The sequence below is a fragment of the Parambassis ranga genome, chromosome 13, assembly GCF_900634625.1.
Source record: "Parambassis ranga chromosome 13, fParRan2.1, whole genome shotgun sequence".
In the NCBI taxonomy this organism is placed as follows: domain Eukaryota; kingdom Metazoa; phylum Chordata; class Actinopteri; family Ambassidae; genus Parambassis; species Parambassis ranga.
The window spans coordinates 12083676-12104104 of NC_041033.1; the positions used below are offsets into that span (position 1 = coordinate 12083676).

Consider the following 20429-nt stretch of genomic DNA (forward strand, 5'->3'; position numbering starts at 1 on the left):
CCTGCTTCATAAATACTGCACAAGCAACGCTTGATGAAACCCCCCGCTTCTCTCAGGTACAACTGCACTCTGGAGAGCTTCATTACCTACAGTATGGATAAACTGTACCCACAAACTGTGTGCGATTGTGTCCGAGAGAGACTCCAAGATAATGGAGGAGAGTGAAAGATAAATCTGACTAGAACTTCTCTGAAATTCCAAATAATGTATGTGCAATGATACAAACACACCCAGTCTGCTTTATCAGTAGCATGTTGTGATTCTGGAGTATTATTTCATGCTGCCTAGTGTTGAAGAAGAAGCACTGACCACTAACTTAGTCCTAAACATCCAAGTGGTATAAAATGACAAAACTATCAATGCCATCACTGTCATACTAGTTTGACAGCTTACAGTGACAGTAAGAGGCAGCAGAGTGTGAGGATGTAAAATGTATTCATAAAATATATAATTATTCGAGCTGAGTTTCTTACCCATGAGGTCATTTTCCCACAAAGTCTGTTTGATGCACTGACTAGAACTGTGTCTTGAATTCAGTCCTTTGTAGATTCTATAGCAGCTTACTTTATAGGGAGTTATATATTTCTGGTACTAATGAATCATCAGCGTTTTGCTGCATGTTGTAACTTTAATTATGTTTTTAAATTTTAAACTTTAAAGATGAATTCATGGTTTAAGACCCATGCATGCACACAGGGCTCTATTCATGTGGAAGGCTACATATTATTATTGTGTTATTGTGAGATTCATTATGAGGGGGTCCTGTCGACCTTTCAGATATGGTCTCTTTGGGACAAAGTGTAGTAGCTTATAATGTGCAGTTGTTTGTTGCCTTCCTGTCCCAAGATTCTGCCGCAATGTCTTAGAAGTGAATAATAACTACTTATCAACTCACACAGCCTCTCCCCTGCACCCTTGTATTAAGTCTGTATGGTCGAAAACTCTGCAGGTGCCGGTTTGGTCATCAAGAATGACAAAACTGAAATTGAAACTGAGACATGCAGCACATGTTTGGAAAGCAAGCCTTGGTCTTCATTAATCTGTAACTCACCATAAATACATCACACTGTTTGCCACAAGTGACTGTAATCAAACCTTTGGTGTAACTGCCAACTATCTGCAGAGCGTCATTAAGCAGATCTGTGCAACTTTTTAGCATGTTTTAGCATTGATCATCTCAGTGACTCACACACTGCTCATTTGTATTTCAGCCTCTCAGCTCAACAGAATTACAGTAAAATCAGGTGCTTTATTCTGCATTTCTGTGACATTTTAGAAACATAGATTACAATCCCTTTGTTTTTGTGTTTCCTCTCTCAGTGTCCCACATCAATCTCCATGTTCCTCTGACTGGTCCTGCAGATTACACAGTGAGGAAAGGCTACAAGAGGACACGCCGTCCTCAGCATCTGGTCAGCTGAGAGGGTTTTTTTTCAGAGTTTTCAGAGTTTCAGAGTTCAATTTGTCATCATTCCTGTTCCAGACATAGTGGAGCAGAACGGGTAATGGAGCTGTTCTAATAGTACAGATAGTCCACTAACTCAGTGTTCCCTAGATACCAATTACCCATGAACAACCAAGCATCAAGAGAAAGACAGCTGATGTGGGAACGACTACAGCCACCAGAAGAAAGGATGAAACCTGTGAGATGGGATTCAGAACCAGTGCGGTGTGGTTATAATACAGCATAGGCTGACCTAGAGTAGGAAAATAAACGTGTTGATAAAGGGTTAAATCTGTAGACTCATTATATGCATGATAACACAGAGAGAAAGTGATAAAGTGCTCTGAATATTTCTTATCTATTGTTTGCATCGCACTAAAATACTCAGTATAATGCCTTTACAACTACTTGTCTGCATTTTTTTCTGATTTTCTACTCATGATCAATGTGCTTTGATCTGTGTGCTGATTAGTGTCTCAGTGAGGCTGTATGTAACTTTGGTCTAGAGACATAAAAACCATGTGAACATCATTTTAAACTGCCTTTTTCTAAACAACAAATAACACGGTTTACAAATAATGAAGGAATCCCTCTGAGTACTGAAGCATGATTACAGAATTTACCCATAAAACAACAATCACACATCAGCTTTTCTTTTACTCAAAATCTACAAATGAGATCAGTGTAAAGTTGAGGGAAAAGACCAGCGTAATCAGGATTATGCTGCTTCTTTCACTAAGCCAGTGTGACACAAGCTCACCGACTCAGAATGATCACTGAATCCTCGCTCTGCTTACAGCGTGCATGGATCCCCTGTTCTGTTTCCCACATGGCAACGTTTCAGATTTATTACCCCCCACATTACGTTGGTTTTGTCTCAGTTTGTCACTGGAGGGCATGAGAACAAATAACAGCAGGAGGGTACGGTATTTGGAGCAAGTAGCATTCATCAGTATGAAAGGTGGGCTGCTGGAAACATTGCTTGTTACAGCCAGAAGTAAACACATCCCCTCTTACATAAAGACCTATCAATTAGGCTACGTTTGGTTTCACATTTCCTCTTACTTTGTCAGATTTTGTTAAAATCAAGTTCGTATTTACCACAGCAATCTGGAGCAATCTAATCTAGAGTGCAAAGAAATATATAATATACTGTAAAGCTTATTCTGCAGGTTGCACCTTTTAGAGCTTCATTTTCTGTCAAGTCATAGTGTAACACTTACAGTTACAAGCAGAGGTGATATTCATAATTTCAAATTAATAGGCAGATTTGTCTAAATTCAACAGATTAAGAACCACAATATAATCCAAGAAAATATGCTCATAGTGATGCACTTCAAGCCCTATAGCTGACTGGACCAGAGTGTGAGAGTTTATTACATCACGTCTGCTTCATTCATGGGTAATTCTAATAGCTCACACTGTAAACCATCCTCTTCATCTGTGCATCTCCTCTGTGCCTTTCCAGAAAAGTCAATAATTGATGATTATTTGGTTTCCTTTTAATGAAGAGATCAGAAGAGCCTGCTTTAACTATGGCTGTTCTCCCACTGTTCACTTCTTACTGTCCTAGTGTGCAGAGATGACACCACACCACTGGCCGTCAGAAAGGCTTTCAAAATATTTATATGTGACTTCACACCTATATGCACACATGATAAACGCACCGTCCATTTGCTTATCAGGAGCACAAACAGTGCAGAGCAGGGCGATGATGAGCACATTAACAGCACTGTCAGAGGAAAGGTAAACAGCAGGGTCTGAGGGATGTGGAGGATGTTGCAATTCAAAACACTAAAGCAGCCGTGGATCACAGTCACCCTGAGAAACTGCAGGCGAAGGCGTGTGGTGCAGACAGGCCATTATAATCCTGACATCAAAATAATTACTGTGATTGTCATTGAAACCTATATAATTGTGTTGGGCCGATGTAATGGAGGGAACACGCGTGAAGCTGCCACGCATGCCATCATGGGAAGAGAGGACAGCAAAAAGCGTTACAGGCCTACATTAGTTGAAAGGTCATACAAGCAAAGCAGTGACCGTCCAATAGGCTATGCTCCAAAGTTGGACATGTCTTACCTGGTCCCGCGGAATGCAAGGCAGCGAAGTCCTGCGGTGGGACTTGCTGTTGCTCTGAGTGTGAGCCATCAGTTCCGAGGCCGCTATGGAGCTGGACCTCCGTCTCCTTTTGAAGACAGGGATGTCCTCCTCCTTCGCCCCGGTCACAGAGCCACAGCACCCCGTCCCGCTGGTCCCTGAGGCCGGCAAGAGCCGGTCAGCATACCTCGCAAGCAAAACCCCCAGCAGCCCCAGCAGGTAGGCCAGGTAAGGTCTCCAACTGGCCCGGACTCTGCTCAGAGAAACGAGGGAGACAGCTCTGATGACGCTAATGAAGACGAGGATGGACACTCCCTGACCCAGCCGGACGACCAGCAGAGCCCCGCTGCCCAGGCAGCCGAGGACTACCAGGGTTGCGGGGAAGGACAGCAGCTGCTCCTCGGCGCCGCGCAGGAGAGACTGCGCCGCGGCTTCGCCCAAGTGGCACACCGCTAACAAAAACAACGCGGAACGGATTAGCACCCCGCAGCGAATCAGATAGAGCCCGACCCAGAAGAAGGCACATACGAGTGTAAATACGGGAGAGACGCAGTAACACACAGTCAAAAGCAACTCCACCGCGCAGCCCGCCGCGAAATGAAGACGAGAGCCGGAGCCGCTGCTATTTCCGTTGCTGCTGCTGCTGCTGCCTGCATCCCAGTCGACCAATCTGAGCAGCAGAGCGAGAATAACGGAGATGGAGGCAACGCAGACCGCAGACGACACTCCTCTGCAAGTCCATGTCACGGCGAGTCTCAGCCACGACTGGCTCCCTGCGTCCTGGTACAACGGGGTGACACATGTCTTCACGTAGCCGTTGCGCTCCAACGCTGCCCGGGGATATTTTTCATGAGCGCTTCTTGATGAACCTCTGTCGCTGTCTGCTTCCAAGGCCATCGTTATCAGTCAAGCGGAATACTGCTATTGCTGACCGTCCGGGGAAATAATAGACTTTAGTCTCAATGTGAGTGTCTCATTCTACCAAGTTCCCATGATGATGCATGTTGTTGTGCACAAAAAAACTCTGGTCAGGAGTGACTTGGCTCCAAAATCTAAAGTTTGCACATAATTCAAACACTGCGTAACTCTTTGCTGCACAACTTTTTTTTGCTCTTCTGTTTTTGTTGTTCAAAAGTTCCCTGTTACATTTGGTGGAGTATTGAGTTGCCCCTGGTAGTCAACCAGTGAACCAAAAAAGCAACCCCTGGCGTTTCACACATCCAGGCCACTGCCTCAACTCTTCCCCATAGTATCTCTCTCTCTCTCTCTCTCTCTCTCTCTCTCTCTCTCTCTCTCTCTCTCTCTCCTCCCACTAAACACTCCGCTTGTAAGTGCCGCTCCGGTGATTCCTCCGTCACGTCTCTCCTCCCGTGTTTCTGTTCATTCTGCAGGCTGCGCTCTGCTCTGGATATGACTCAGTTCGCAGTGGCTGCATGCCATGTTTACATGAAGATTTCCTGGGCATGTTCTGGAACATGGAGCAACACCTTATGATAATGATTTAAAGTAATCATGTGTATTTTACCTGCACTGTAAATATGACATCAAAAATGGATATGGTACTGATACCACATAACGATATCCTTACATCAGTCAGAGGAGGAAAAGCTAATGTAAAATTAAAAAAAAAGCACAGTCCAACAAAACGTTGCCCTGGTAATAATCATCTTGCTCCCCATGATTTTATTTCTGGATTAAAATCCTAAATCACATCATCCTCTGCCTCCCTGTGTGACAGGACAATTTAGCAGCCTTCACCTGTTTGCCCTACATTTTTATGAGAGGATTTAAAAAGGATGCGCTGCAATCACATAAAGCTATCTCAGCCCTGTTATCTCCTCTTGTAGAATTATTCATTTAGTGCAGTCAAATACATCGGTCCAGTAAAAAAAAAGTGTTACAGATGTTGTTCTCTGATTTGTTGAGACTGAAGTTGAAAACATTTGTCTAATAGATCCAGTTTGTCTCATAGAAGTAGTTTGTGTTGTGATGTAACAGTGTTTTCATGTTGCACAACATGGGCCGGTGCAATCAATCAAGTATAATCAGGGCATAAATCTCATGTCATACCATCACAATGGATGGTGGACATTTGTCTGGTCATAAAAAAAGGACAATTTAATACACAAAAGGTAATAGTCTGTTTGTTGATGAAGATTCTCAGTCATCCAGGTCATCATACGTAGAGAAGGTTGAAGCAAGGCGTCTGGACTTGTAGAGTTTTCTAGAAGACGTTTCGCTGCTCATCCAAGCAGCTTCATCAGTTCTAACTGTTTGGTGGGGAAACATGGTTTATATGTGGTTACAGACCTCAGTGGGTGGGTCTGGGTAAAACTTAAAAAACTTAAAAAACAATAGCACTAAATGTTTCCATACTTACCTGTGATGTTCTGGCTGACTGGGCCAGGTGTGTCTAACGACTGGCTAACGACTATGAAACTGCCGGAGGGGGACTGGTTGACAGCCCTTTGTTCTTACTGTGATTATGTGCAAACTTCCTGGGAATGGATGGAATCACTGCATTGTATGTGGTAGAAAGATGATGTCTGAGGCCACCACCTCTGTTAAGGGAAGGTTTTTCCAGCTTAACATAGATGGCTTCCTTGACTCCTCTTTCATACCACCTTTCCTCTCTGTCTAAAATGTGAACATTGTTGTCCTCAAAGGAGTGTCCTTTGTCTTTGAGGTGGAGGTGAACAGCTGAGTCTTGTCCTGAGGAGGTGGCTCTCCTGTGCTGAGCCATTCTTCTGTGGAGTGGTTGTTTAGTTTCTCCAATGTACAGATCAGAACATTCCTCACTGCACTGGACTGCATATATCACATTACTGTGTTTCTCCCTGGGAATCTTATCCTTCGGGTGAACCAGTCTCTGTCTCAGTGTTGTCATAGGTTTGAAATGGACCGGGATGTCATGGTTGTTGAAGATCCTGCGGAGTTTCTCTGATACTCCTGACACATATGGAATGGAGATGTTCTTTCTCCGCCTGGTGTTGTCCTTCTTCTTGTTGTTGGGGGGTCTTGTTTTTGTGGCTTTGATGAGTGCCCACTTCGGGTAGCCACATGTTTGCAGGGCCTTCCTGATGTGGTGTTGCTCCTTCTTCTTCCCCTCTGAGCTGGTGGGTACAGTTTGTGCTCTGTGCTGCAAGGTCCTGATGACTCCCAGTTTGTGTTCCAGTGGGTGGTGTGAATCAAACAACAGATACTGGTCCGTGTGTGTGGGTTTCCTGTACACTTCCACATTGAGGCTCCTGTCCTCCTCAATGTGTACTGTGCAGTCCAAGAAGGCCAGATTGTTGTCCTTAGTGTCCTCGCGAGTGAACTTGATGTTGTTATCCACTGCGTTGATGTGTTCTGTGAACCGTTCCACTTCGTTGGTCTTGATTTTAACCCAGGTGTCATCCACATATCTAAACCAGTGGGTGGGGGTGGTTCCAGGATAGGAACTCAGGGCTCTTCTCTCCACTTCTTCCATGTAGAGGTTGGCCACAATAGGAGACACAGGTGATCCCATCGCACAGCCGTGCTTCTGTCTGTAAAAGTTCCCATTGTACTGGAAATAAGTGGTGGTCAGGCAGAGGTCCAGCAGGTCACAGATGTGGTCTGGCGTTAGGTTGGTTCTCTCCTTGAGTGTGCTGTCTTGTGTGAGGCACGTCCTTACCATCTCTGTGGCTTCTGATGTAGGGATGCAGGTGAACAAGGAGGTGACATCAAATGAGACCATGGTGTCGTCTGGGTCCATTTGGATCTTCTCCACCTTGTTCACAAAGTCCTGAGAGTTGTGGATGTGATGTGGTGTGTCACCTACCAGTGGTGTCAGGAGTTCAGCCAAGTGCTTAGCCACGTTGTATGTGACTGAGTTTGTGCTGCTGACGATGGGTCTGAGGGGGACTCCTTCCTTGTGTATCTTGGGGAGTCCATACAGGCGTGGAGTGGCTTCCCCCGGATACAGTCGAAAGTAGAGCTTGCGGTTGATGATTTGGTCCTTCTCCAGTTTTTGTAGGTAGCTGACTAGTTTCTTCTTGTAGTTTCCGGTGGGGTCCCTCTTCAGTGTCTCATATGTGGCTGTGTCACTGAGGAGATCTGTCACTTTGGAGTGGTAGTCCTGTGTGTTGAGCACCACTGTGCATCTTCCTTTGTCTGCTGATAAGATGGTAATGTCCCGGTCCTTTTGTAGTGCAATCAGGGCCTTCCTTTCATCACTGGAGAGGTTGGATGGCGGTGCTTTAGCAGTGGAGAGTGTGGATGTGACCTTCAAGCGGAGTTGCTCAGCTTCTGTGTCTGTCAGGTTGTTGTTCTTGATGGCTGACTCTGTGGCTGTGATGAGGTCCACCACTGGAATCTGCTCTGGCGAGATACTTTGCCATCTCGCCAGAGCAGATTCCAGTGGTGGACCTCATCACAGCCACAGAGTCAGCCATCAAGAACAACAACCTGACAGACACAGAAGCTGAGCAACTCCGCTTGAAGGTCACATCCACACTCTCCACTGCTAAAGCACCGCCATCCAACCTCTCCAGTGATGAAAGGAAGGCCCTGATTGCACTACAAAAGGACCGGGACATTACCATCTTATCAGCAGACAAAGGAAGATGCACAGTGGTGCTCAACACACAGGACTACCACTCCAAAGTGACAGATCTCCTCAGTGACACAGCCACATATGAGACACTGAAGAGGGACCCCACCGGAAACTACAAGAAGAAACTAGTCAGCTACCTACAAAAACTGGAGAAGGACCAAATCATCAACCGCAAGCTCTACTTTCGACTGTATCCGGGGGAAGCCACTCCACGCCTGTATGGACTCCCCAAGATACACAAGGAAGGAGTCCCCCTCAGACCCATCGTCAGCAGCACAAACTCAGTCACATACAACGTGGCTAAGCACTTGGCTGAACTCCTGACACCACTGGTAGGTGACACACCACATCACATCCACAACTCTCAGGACTTTGTGAACAAGGTGGAGAAGATCCAAATGGACCCAGACGACACCATGGTCTCATTTGATGTCACCTCCTTGTTCACCTGCATCCCTACATCAGAAGCCACAGAGATGGTAAGGACGTGCCTCACACAAGACAGCACACTCAAGGAGAGAACCAACCTAACGCCAGACCACATCTGTGACCTGCTGGACCTCTGCCTGACCACCACTTATTTCCAGTACAATGGGAACTTTTACAGACAGAAGCACGGCTGTGCGATGGGATCACCTGTGTCTCCTATTGTGGCCAACCTCTACATGGAAGAAGTGGAGAGAAGAGCCCTGAGTTCCTATCCTGGAACCACCCCCACCCACTGGTTTAGATATGTGGATGACACCTGGGTTAAAATCAAGACCAACGAAGTGGAACGGTTCACAGAACACATCAACGCAGTGGATAACAACATCAAGTTCACTCGCGAGGACACTAAGGACAACAATCTGGCCTTCTTGGACTGCACAGTACACATTGAGGAGGACAGGAGCCTCAATGTGGAAGTGTACAGGAAACCCACACACACGGACCAGTATCTGTTGTTTGATTCACACCACCCACTGGAACACAAACTGGGAGTCATCAGGACCTTGCAGCACAGAGCACAAACTGTACCCACCAGCTCAGAGGGGAAGAAGAAGGAGCAACACCACATCAGGAAGGCCCTGCAAACATGTGGCTACCCGAAGTGGGCACTCATCAAAGCCACAAAAACAAGACCCCCCAACAACAAGAAGAAGGACAACACCAGGCGGAGAAAGAACATCTCCATTCCATATGTGTCAGGAGTATCAGAGAAACTCCGCAGGATCTTCAACAACCATGACATCCCGGTCCATTTCAAACCTATGACAACACTGAGACAGAGACTGGTTCACCCGAAGGATAAGATTCCCAGGGAGAAACACAGTAATGTGATATATGCAGTCCAGTGCAGTGAGGAATGTTCTGATCTGTACATTGGAGAAACTAAACAACCACTCCACAGAAGAATGGCTCAGCACAGGAGAGCCACCTCCTCAGGACAAGACTCAGCTGTTCACCTCCACCTCAAAGACAAAGGACACTCCTTTGAGGACAACAATGTTCACATTTTAGACAGAGAGGAAAGGTGGTATGAAAGAGGAGTCAAGGAAGCCATCTATGTTAAGCTGGAAAAACCTTCCCTTAACAGAGGTGGTGGCCTCAGACATCATCTTTCTACCACATACAATGCAGTGATTCCATCCATTCCCAGGAAGTTTGCACATAATCACAGTAAGAACAAAGGGCTGTCAACCAGTCCCCCTCCGGCAGTTTCATAGTCGTTAGCCAGTCGTTAGACACACCTGGCCCAGTCAGCCAGAACATCACAGGTAAGTATGGAAACATTTAGTGCTATTGTTTTTTAAGTTTTTTAAGTTTTACCCAGACCCACCCACTGAGGTCTGTAACCACATATAAACCATGTTTCCCCACCAAACAGTTAGAACTGATGAAGCTGCTTGGATGAGCAGCGAAACGTCTTCTAGAAAACTCTACAAGTCCAGACGCCTTGCTTCAACCTTCTCTAAATAGTCTGTTTATTTTTCACATGCAATGAAAATATATATAAAATGACTCCATTACAAGTGAAATTCCCACATTAAAATGTCATTAAAAATGACTAAAACAGCATTGAAAACATAAAATAACATTAAACTATTTGTACAGTAGGCTACTTGAGTAAATATGTTTCCAACTCCTGCAGGGTTCAGGTCTGTCTGTGCTGTACATCCCCCCACTAACACACTGTAAATCACATTTGGCAAAGGTAGCCATGATAATAACATTCCTTGTCCTTTCCTCTGGGAGACATTGTCCAGACACAGTCCTCCAGTTGTACAGAGGAAGTGGTGTAACAGTGTCATCTATCAATGGGAAGTGTTTGAACAGAACTGGATGTGAGCCTGTGAGCTTTGATTTTAAGTTATCAGTAAACTGCCACATGTATGCATCCTGAGATCTACTCTGTCATCATATTTATGCACTGGGCGATGTAGAGGACAGAACTCGTGGACAATATATTGTGTTAAGTCTTTGGTTTGCAGCAGGACTAATGGATTTATTTTTTTATTCAACTGAAACAACCACACCTTAATGTTTTTGTTGATGAATGTGTGTAAGTGCTTATTGTTTCACACGCAACTTTTTGACTCACAGTGTCAATGTGTGAATAGCATGTGTAGGTAATAAAAGAAAGTAATTTAACACAGGGTAAGTGGCTTTACCATTTACAGGAATGTTATGTTACTGTATGCAGCTTGAAATAAGCTTTGCCGCTTCTGCCCCCATGTCACTGCTCGATGATTGCAGATTACACCTCTGACCACAAGCAAACATCTGTACAGATGTGCATCTAACAAGTGTGATTCAGAGGGCGATTAAACAAACTAGAGTTAAACCAGATTCCATGAGAATCTCAGGGATAACTATTCACTAACTATATTATATTGTAACTATAACCAGAAGAAAGGCGATGTATTTCCCCGTGCTACGACGCTGTTAAGATATGCTGCTAAAATCAGTTTAGATTCAGGAAAGTAGCCATTATCACCTACATGTAGACCTCTTAAAAACACTGTCTACAATGTTTCTACACAAAACATTTCTCTTCTCTGAGATCAAGAGTTTTGAAACAATTTCAAACAATGCAGGGCAGCACCTTGCACTGACACGTCACCTTATTTTATTGTGAAAATGTGAACCAATACTAAAAGTTACTAGTTACTAAAAGCTTTTGCTCATGTGCATGCCTCGTCTAACCTGCTAACATTTTTGTATTACGGCACACGAGGTTGTCAGTCACGCTTTGACATACACCAAAAAGACATGTTGTGCTGGTTGTTTGGCAGGCAGAGAGAAGAGGCTGCCTGTGCTCATGCTTGTTAAAGGAGAACCTGTGTGTGTGTGTTTGTGCGCCACTGAGTTTGTGTACATGTGCAAATGTGAAGAGAGAGGGTGGACTGTGTCTCAGGGTGCTGTGCAGCAGAGTAAGATGACTGCTCTCTCTCACTTCTCTCCTCTGCCTCTCCATGTTTTTGCTAACCACCAGAAATATTATTTGAAGGTGCTGCTTTGACCCCCCTTCCTGCTCCGAAGGGGTGGGGTGGTGGTGGGGTCTTTACATGTGCCTGCTGCAGCACACTCAAACAGCAACTGTGGAGAGCCTGCTGTACTATTTTGATGACACACGACGACTCACTGCTCCACACAAAGAACACCAAATTAGTGATCGCCTGAGGACGGCACAGAAAAAGCTGAATCTGAGCATAGAGGAAACTCAGAGAGGGGTGCAATGATTTTTAGTGTTTGTTTTTGTATGTGGAGTGGGGGCATTCAAAGCCTACATTCTGTTAATGGAGATTATATACTGTACATATGTCTTTGAGTGCTGCTCTAAAATATTAAAGAAAAACTGAACATTTTTGAAGAGAATTTGTTTTTTTTGTTACAAACTGAATCTAGAAACTAAAGAATAATCCAAGGATGAACTGCATTGCATAATGCAAAAGAAAATCTTGGTGTCAGCATACTGACAATCTGATACTGATCATTCTAGAAGCACAGCAATGCATTGTGTCATCGCACTGTTGGATCAGGACCAAAAAGTTTTGTGTTGATTGTCACTTGCTTGAAGCAGCAGTATCTGCCATCTCAGAGCAGCTGTAAATATACAGGATAGAAAACTGACAGCATGAAGAAATTTAGTTTTAGGAGCCAGAAATCTTTTTTTCTTCCTCAGATGAATTATGACATTTAACCTTTTGTAACTGTAAATCTCAGTTTCACACCCAGCGACTAAATGAGAGGATTGCATCAGTGCTAGCAGGTAGGTCAGCATAGTGGTCAGATTAGCATCTTGAATGTGGATGAATTGGATGCCATCATCTTCTTAGAAGGATGTTGTCTTAATTCAAAGGTTGCACAAAGAGTGTGAATATCAGTTACTCTGGATTCTTAAAAGAGTTAATGAGATATGGTCTTATTTTTAAATTAATGTCTGTATGGCGTGCACTGAAAAATTTCACTTTCCATAGTGGAGAGTTGAAATCCTGCTGAGCCACCAAGAATTATGTGGTTGTCTCGACAACACAAATAGTATCAAAGTAGTCATAATTTATTCTGTTTAACTCAGTGAAGCTGCTTTGCTGAAAAAGAAAACCTCACATGGAACACACATTGACACACAAACACACACACACACACCTTGTTGAGTCCACTGCAGTCTCTCTGTAAGTATTACCATATGATGGATAAGAATTTGTTTATGAGTTAGTGCAGCATTAAATGTTCCATATCCTGTTTGTTTCCCTCCAACGGAGATAAATCTCCCATACTGGCCTGTTCTCACCACTAATGACTTGGAACATGTCACGCAAAACCCCTGTTTTTATACACACACACACATAAACAGAGTTTTTGGGGTTATACAGGGTATATATATATATATATATATATATGTGTATATATGGTGTGTGTGTGTGTGTGGGGGGGGGGGGGGTTCTTGTGTCTTAGGGGGATGGTGGGTGACCAGTTTTGAAACCACAAAACTGGTCAGTCCCTGTGTCAAACTCACTGGGTAGCAGGATGGCATTATGACAGCAGAGTGATAAGCTGTGCCTGCGAACCCTTCAGGAATCCATGGATAAAAAATGCTTATCAGCACTGTGATATTTGTGTGTGTGTGTGTGTGTGACAGAATAACTGGCCATTGTGGTTCTACACATTTTGCTAACTTTGTGGTGAGCGCATGCTCTTGTATTTGTATGCATTGTGCGAAGTGACTTCACTGAATAAATAGACAGAAAAAGAAAGATATATTATCAGGAGTTGTACCTGTGTTTCACCCCTGGACTCAGTCCAATTTATTTGCACACAGTCTCTCCATTCTTGTGTGTCTCCCTCTTACATTCACCACCTCTGCCTTGACCCTCTCTCACTGCGTGTTTGTCCAGGCTATCTACAAACCTCTGTTACCCACGGGTACACATAAGAGCTACTCTTCCCATTGTGGCTGAGAAATCCCACTTAAACAGAGTAAATATAAAGCTTAACTTGGTGTGTTAGCGGTCTAAGATGAGGAGACAAGGTGAGCCCACCTAAAGAAAATACCAATGAATTCTAAGGAACAGCCAGATTATATGACAAAAAGATTAACAAAAGACATCTACAGTTTTAAACAGAACTGCAGATGTAAAAACCTGTATGTGCTCAGTGCATGTACAGCACCTACACATAAACTATACAGCCACATCTGCACAGGGGAGTGATTCACACTATGAAGACTTCCATAAGGAACACATGTCCTCATGTTAACCTGAACCACACACCGTCACTCTCATCTTGTTCTTTTTCTGCTGTACACAAACGTTTAATCCAGGTTGACTGACTAACATAACTCATTATGTAACCAAGCTGCACATTGGACATCCTAACAATTGCACATAGCCCACTATACATGGATTCATTAGTACTAACAAAATCAAACATGAACAATGGCCCGCAGCGACATTAATATGTAAATTTGCATCTGTGTGGGAAATGTGCCTGAGTGTTCTAGAATAATATCAAATCTGTTTAATTTGCCCTCAAATATGAGGCAAGAAAGAAGAGGTGTGTGTGTGTGATTCCATTCTGTGTGTTTGTGTGTGTCTGTGTGTGCAGACCTCTTGTTTTCTAGACAAGTATCCCATTGAAGTGTGAGTTGTTCTTTGCTTTTGAACCTTATGCTAATCATCTTTTTATACCTGTTTGGTATTCACAATAATGTTTTGTTAGTTGTTTGCTGCTCTACAGTCTATGTGGACAGCTGAATGAATAATTGTCAGTATAGGCCTAATACCTAATGATGCGGTTTTCACTGCACTCAAAGTATCACATTATAATAATTACAAAACCTATTTTTTGCTCTTTTATAGTTAACAGTCCCCAAGAGCCTTATTTAAACATATAACAAAGACATAACTCTGGTGTACTTATGAAGAATGTTTTTTAAACTAGAGTTCAACGTGTTGGAAAACAAGCATATTTACTTTATAGCTACGGCTCACATAGGTCAAAATATGTGGTCATTTTGACTTTTCTCACTTTTGAAATCAATAAACTCAGGACATACTGATTGTCTCCTAAATGGGCAAGAGAGTTGAGCTGAACGCATCAAACATTCATCCACAACTCTGTGACCTTCCTAACTCTAACCCTAACCCTAACCTAGTTTTGACCCTAACTCTAACCCTAACCCTAACTTTAACCCTAACCCTAATGCAGAGCTAGGGTTAGGTTCTCGGCTGTTGTTAGGGTTAGTTAGCCAAATGTAACAGAGTCGTGGTTCAATGTTTATTGCAGCCAGAAGTACATGTTTTGAGGGACTGAAATACTTATATAAGTTACTTTCCTGGTGAGGACAAACTGCCATATGTCACAGTTTAAAGACTGCCTTCCACTCTGTGACAAATCCATCACATATCCTATGTCCAGCCTATGCCATTATATATACTCAGTATAAAGAGAGATATCCTTCTCTTTACCTCTACATCACACCAGCGTAACTACTGTATGTATGTGGGTGCTTTCATCGAGATAGACATGTAACAAAAGGAAAGTTACTCATTTATAATTGCAAGTTGAGAAGTTGTGTATCATGTCTTAAAGGTAGGGTAGGAGATTTCATTTTGATGCACTTTTTGTTAAATTAGTGTAACTTCTCTTTACAATACGATAGCAACCAATTAGTTCGGCAGTTTCGCTTTAAAACGAAGAATATTAATCATCTGTGGAAGCTATAAAACATCAGCCAATCCTGCGAGGCGCCCCTGCGCACGTACCTCTCTGGTGCGCACAGAGCAGGAAGAGAGTGACAACCAGCCAATCCTGCGAGGCGCCCCTGCGCGTAGTATTGGCTGGTTGTCACTCTCTTCCTGCTCTGTGCGCACCAGAGAGGTACGTGCATGATGGTCGAAGTCACAGACCGCAGCTCGTCTTCAGGTAATGAGCGTCCATGTGATTGGGAGGCGTGGCTTCAGGGTGAGCTCCGAGAGAAAGGGGTCTCAGATGGCAACAAATCACAGAAATTACTGACAGAAGCGACAATTATAGATAGGCATGGTGCTGACAAAAATGAATGTGTTCTCACAGGTATAGTGTTTCCTTCGCTAATGAGGTGGAGATTATAAACACTGTTCAATCTCCAAAAATGTGTTCAGGCAGACATAGGATGACCATGCAACCATGCATGCTTTTATAAAGAAGTGCATGCATGGTTGCACGTGTCTGAATTGTAAAACCCAGTGCACACAAAACAAATACGCAATCAAGCAAAGACATATACACATACACATACATTCAAAAGGAAGACCCAGCATCAATACTAACAAACATACCTGTGTGATATGTTCCTCCATAACATTGATCTTTTTGTGGTGTGTTTCTGTGTGTGTGTGGTGTGTGAACTGGCCATTTTCATGCAACATTCATCTTCAGTGAGTAGGCCGGGACCTCACATCCCTACTGATCTTACTGTAAGTGACAGAACCAGTCCATTTAGCACTATTCTGCCTCCCTCTTAACATCCTGCCCTCCCTTCTCACTGTCCCTGGTTGAACTGTGGTCCCCACAGATCAGCACTCCAAGAGATCTTTTAAATAAGGTGCACCACACCAAAATGTAATCATGGCTGCACATGGCAAGCCTCTATTTGCAACATGGTACAGGGGTTACAATGCCAGGATTGCTTTAAAAATATATTTTTATTATTAAGTATCTGACACCTTTGAAGGAAAGAATAACTTTAATATTACACTTAAACATTGCACTGCACAATGTCAGCACAAAAATGTGTAGAATACAACTTTTTACATTGATACCATGACCTGCATGGCTGAGATTTCATATATCATATATTTCACCAAACAGTAAATATAAATTCAGTTTAGTTCTAAGCAGTCCAATCGGGGGTGCACAACATGATGAAAGCTTAAGTGCCAGAAGGAGTTGCCAAACAGATTTGCTCTGGGATCAAATATTCCTGTATCTCTCCTCTACAAACCTCCTCTAATCATCTCATCCATATCCATTGGCAGCCAGTGTACTTACACTGAAATAGAAACCATTCCTCAGGCACAGTGTAGTAGTTAAGCTTCTGCAGTACTTTCTATTCTGGACAGGTACTAGTAGAACTGCTATGCAACCACCATACGAATGTAGATTTCCAAAGTGTGAAATTAAACGCTGCCACAGTGGATCAGGGTTTCAGCAACCTGAGAGTGGCAATAATTAATATGATAATGCAGAAGAAAACAAATTATTTGGACGCAATTAAAGATTCTAAAGAGTGGTTTGTGTGCTTTTCTTCTTGTACATGTTGTCATCTCCTCTCGTCACGTTGCCTTATTAATTCTGCTAAATACACAAAACACATTAGTTGGCCATTTTTGGAAACTTTATTCCTATTAATGCCAAATACTGCAGCAGAGAATGTACACAAAAAAAATGTACACAAAACAAAGAAGACTCTGCCTTGGAGGCTCTGTAAAACTGAGTCAAGTAAACAACTGTGCAGGTAAAAAGTAACCTGCATCCCCTGCCTATTTCTAACAGAGTCTCACAGACATTTATATACTGCATTCTACACATTTGTGTTATAGATTCTATATGAGTACATTTACTCAGCTGACATGAAAGGACAAACAACAGGGGACAGAAAAAGACACCGAGAGGCAGAGAGGTCAATGTCTGCTCCATTTAGTCATCATCCTTATAGGTTTAGTGCACAGCAAGAGATCCATTACAGGTCCATTGTAGCAGTCTCCCACTGACTCTCAGGACACAGGCGTACCCAGATGCATGTGTAATTTGCCATTTTTTTGTAAATCCGTAAACCAGCACTGTGCAATCCGAGAAGTGAGGAGAAGAGACACCTGCATGTCCTGTTCAGGCCAATTTGCGGATCTCATTAAAAACAACAAAAAAAACGTACAGTACAAGCAGCTGTTCAGTACACAGTCAAAAGATGAGAAAAAAAATTAGCCAAAGTGTTCTCAAAATGTGTTCACTATATGTTTGAGTCTAACTTGCATTTATAACTTTAAACTTTAAAGTAAATTTTACATTTTAGGTGGTGCTGGTAAAATCAGCAGAAGGTGAAAGTCAGTGAAAGTACTGTGACATTATGATAACAGACATTCATGGGAACAGCCTACCAGATGTATTAACTCTACCCACTAAGTAAAAATGAAAAGATGTGTGTATGTGTGTGTGTGTGCCTGAGGAATATATATATATATATATATATATATATTTAATTATTTATACAGCATTATTTGTATTTATTTACAATTCCTTTATTGTATGATAAGTACAAAAAACACACTCAAACACACAAAGTGTGTGTAGTTCTTTGGAAAGCTGAGGTTATTGCAGTGGGCTTGTGTCCAGAATATTGTTTCTTTGATTCCTCTGAGAAGCAGCAAAAAGAGGAGAAAGTAAATGAGCAACACACTCCCTGCTGCCTCACTGCTACCGTCACAATGGCCCTGACTGAACGGGAAAAGAATGTGGCTGAGCCAAGTAGCTTTCAAGTCATGTATAACTGTTTGCTTTTCAGCTGAGATAAGTAAAGATACCACAAAGTCACTGATGACGTTATGGCCTCACATGCTCCTTCCTGTTTCTCTTTAATGGCTCTCTTATATTCCTTCTGACTTTTTGTAAAGTATGCCTGTGAACATCAAGATTATGTAACAAAAAGCACCACCTGGTGATCTGCTAAATGTTAAATACACTCATATATGGCAGTTTATCTTGACATGTGTGTGTGTGTGTGTGCGTGTGTGTGTGTGTGTACTCATGTGTGCATCCACTTAACCTCTTACAAACATCTGGGAATCATAAATAGAAATAGAATAAACCGTTAGACACAGCTGTAAAGGCCCATCGCTCCACTCCCCCGCTCCCTTCCTGCCTCTCCCTGCTTTCCAGACTGTCTGTTTCTTATCGTCCCAACACCTTCCCATAGGAGTTATGGGTTCACAGCAAAAGAGACTGGGGATAAACAGAAACTTTCTTTGGCAGATTTATTTACAGTACAGTTGTAACAGTGTGTCCAATCAAATGTCCTTTAAAAATAAAAACTTGGTCTGGACACTGATTTTAACAGTGGAATAAAATACTGCAAATATATGAGACTTATTTCTGCACTATTAATAGAATGTAATTTTTTTATAATATTGTAATATTTTCTGAATGTGAGAACATAAGAACATGGACAACTTGTCCCTCAGTTAACCACTCTGAGTGCAGTACATTGTGGTGACATCATAAATATTCCACAATCCCAGAGGTATTTCTATGCTAAGTTTGTAAATTTCACTTTGTGTGCCTCCTGACACACACTGTAGAAACTTGAAACCCTCTTATAAGGCTGTTCCTGCTAGTTTGACACACATATTTAACCAAAAACCAAAAATTGCTTAAATTTTTTACTCATATAACATTAAAACAACCAAATAACTGATTGAAATGTGCAATGCCGTTTCAGCATTAACATATGTGGTGCTGAAATTTTGCACACTGCAAAACAAAATCATCTACTTTTTGTGGAGACTGCACATTCCCCTTAAGACCAGCTCGTCCTGTGGGAATAAGAACACTCCAGTACAATGTGTGTGGGCTTTGTGTCTGCAATGACATACAGTTTTCAGTACCTGAGGGACTAACATATCACTGCTCTGAGCAAAGGATTGAAAAGTCATTACAAGTTGTCAGTGATTTCCATCAAAGAAAAGGTCTCGGATCAATCACAGCTCACTCACGACGTGCGTTTGCCTATAAATTGAAACATGTTTCCCTATATCTCACTGTCTGGGATCAATACAGTTTTGTCAACCAGTGTTGTGACACATGTACAATATATACACTGTGTGTACATGCATCCATCAATGTTCATGAATGATGTATGTGCACACACACATTGTTTTCAGATTTGAATTGCATACTTACTGGTATATACACCTGGGGCTTAGAGGTCATTAGAAAGGGCTTGTATCGGCAGATTAAATAAAGAGACTGAGACTCACATTATATCTATATAAATATATAATAACAAAGATAACTATGCACGACTTAGCAATGCAATTTCCCCATTGTGGGACTAATAAAGGTTTCCTAATCGTAATCTTAATCTTACTCTACAATGTGTTCTTCTCTGTTCTTGAGTAATATCATTGTGGACTATGGATGGCATGAGTGTGTGTGTGAGAGAGAGAGAGAGATACATGTAGAAAAGAGTTCTTTGTAGAGGTGAGAAACATGATATGGCATCCTCCATGATGCCTGCCTTCCCCCATGTGGTGATGTGTACCTGCAAACATGTATACAAACATGCAGTAGGTTTTAACTTGCAAAAAAGTACACAAATTTAGACCATTTCTTAACCTTTCAATGGCAGCAATATGCATTTATTTGTTTATTATAAAAACATTCTTTCATAGAGATAAATACAGAATACAGGCACAGCATGTGGTCTGCAAAATGCAAAATAGTTGCACAGCAATGTACTTTGTATGGGTTAGTGATGAAAATTTTTACTCAAAGGACTCTTACAAATGCTCTATGAGGGAAAATACATTTTTAAATTTTAGGTAGAGCAGATGTATCACATTTACATTTATTAAAATAGATCATTTGGAGCTGTATTTGAAACGGTTTGCATCCACTTCCTGTATATACACATCAGAGTGAATGAGGACTGATACTGCACAGAGCATGTGGGTTGTGTTTTTGTATTCCTGATGACTGGAGTATCACTGTATGCTCCCTCCGTCTGTCTACTCATTGGAAAGCTCCCTCATGCGGGCAATTCTCATCACATGCCAGCATTGATGTCAT

The 20429-nt window shown here is 42.5% G+C and overlaps 1 protein-coding gene across 2 annotated transcripts in view; it reads right to left on the reverse strand.

Annotated features, from left to right (window-relative positions):
* LOC114445385 (cGMP-inhibited 3',5'-cyclic phosphodiesterase A-like) overlaps positions 1-4795 on the reverse strand; it is a 39108-nt gene extending 34313 nt beyond the window's left edge. For both annotated transcript variants that reach the window (XR_003671630.1, XM_028420418.1), the window contains exon 1: positions 3527-4795. Coding sequence is in view for 1 of the 2 variants with exons in the window: in XM_028420418.1 (XP_028276219.1) it covers positions 3527-4441 (915 nt within the window). In the remaining variant the exon portion in view is untranslated. The remainder of the gene's footprint in view (positions 1-3526) is intronic.
* Positions 4796-20429: the final 15634 nt, after the last annotated feature.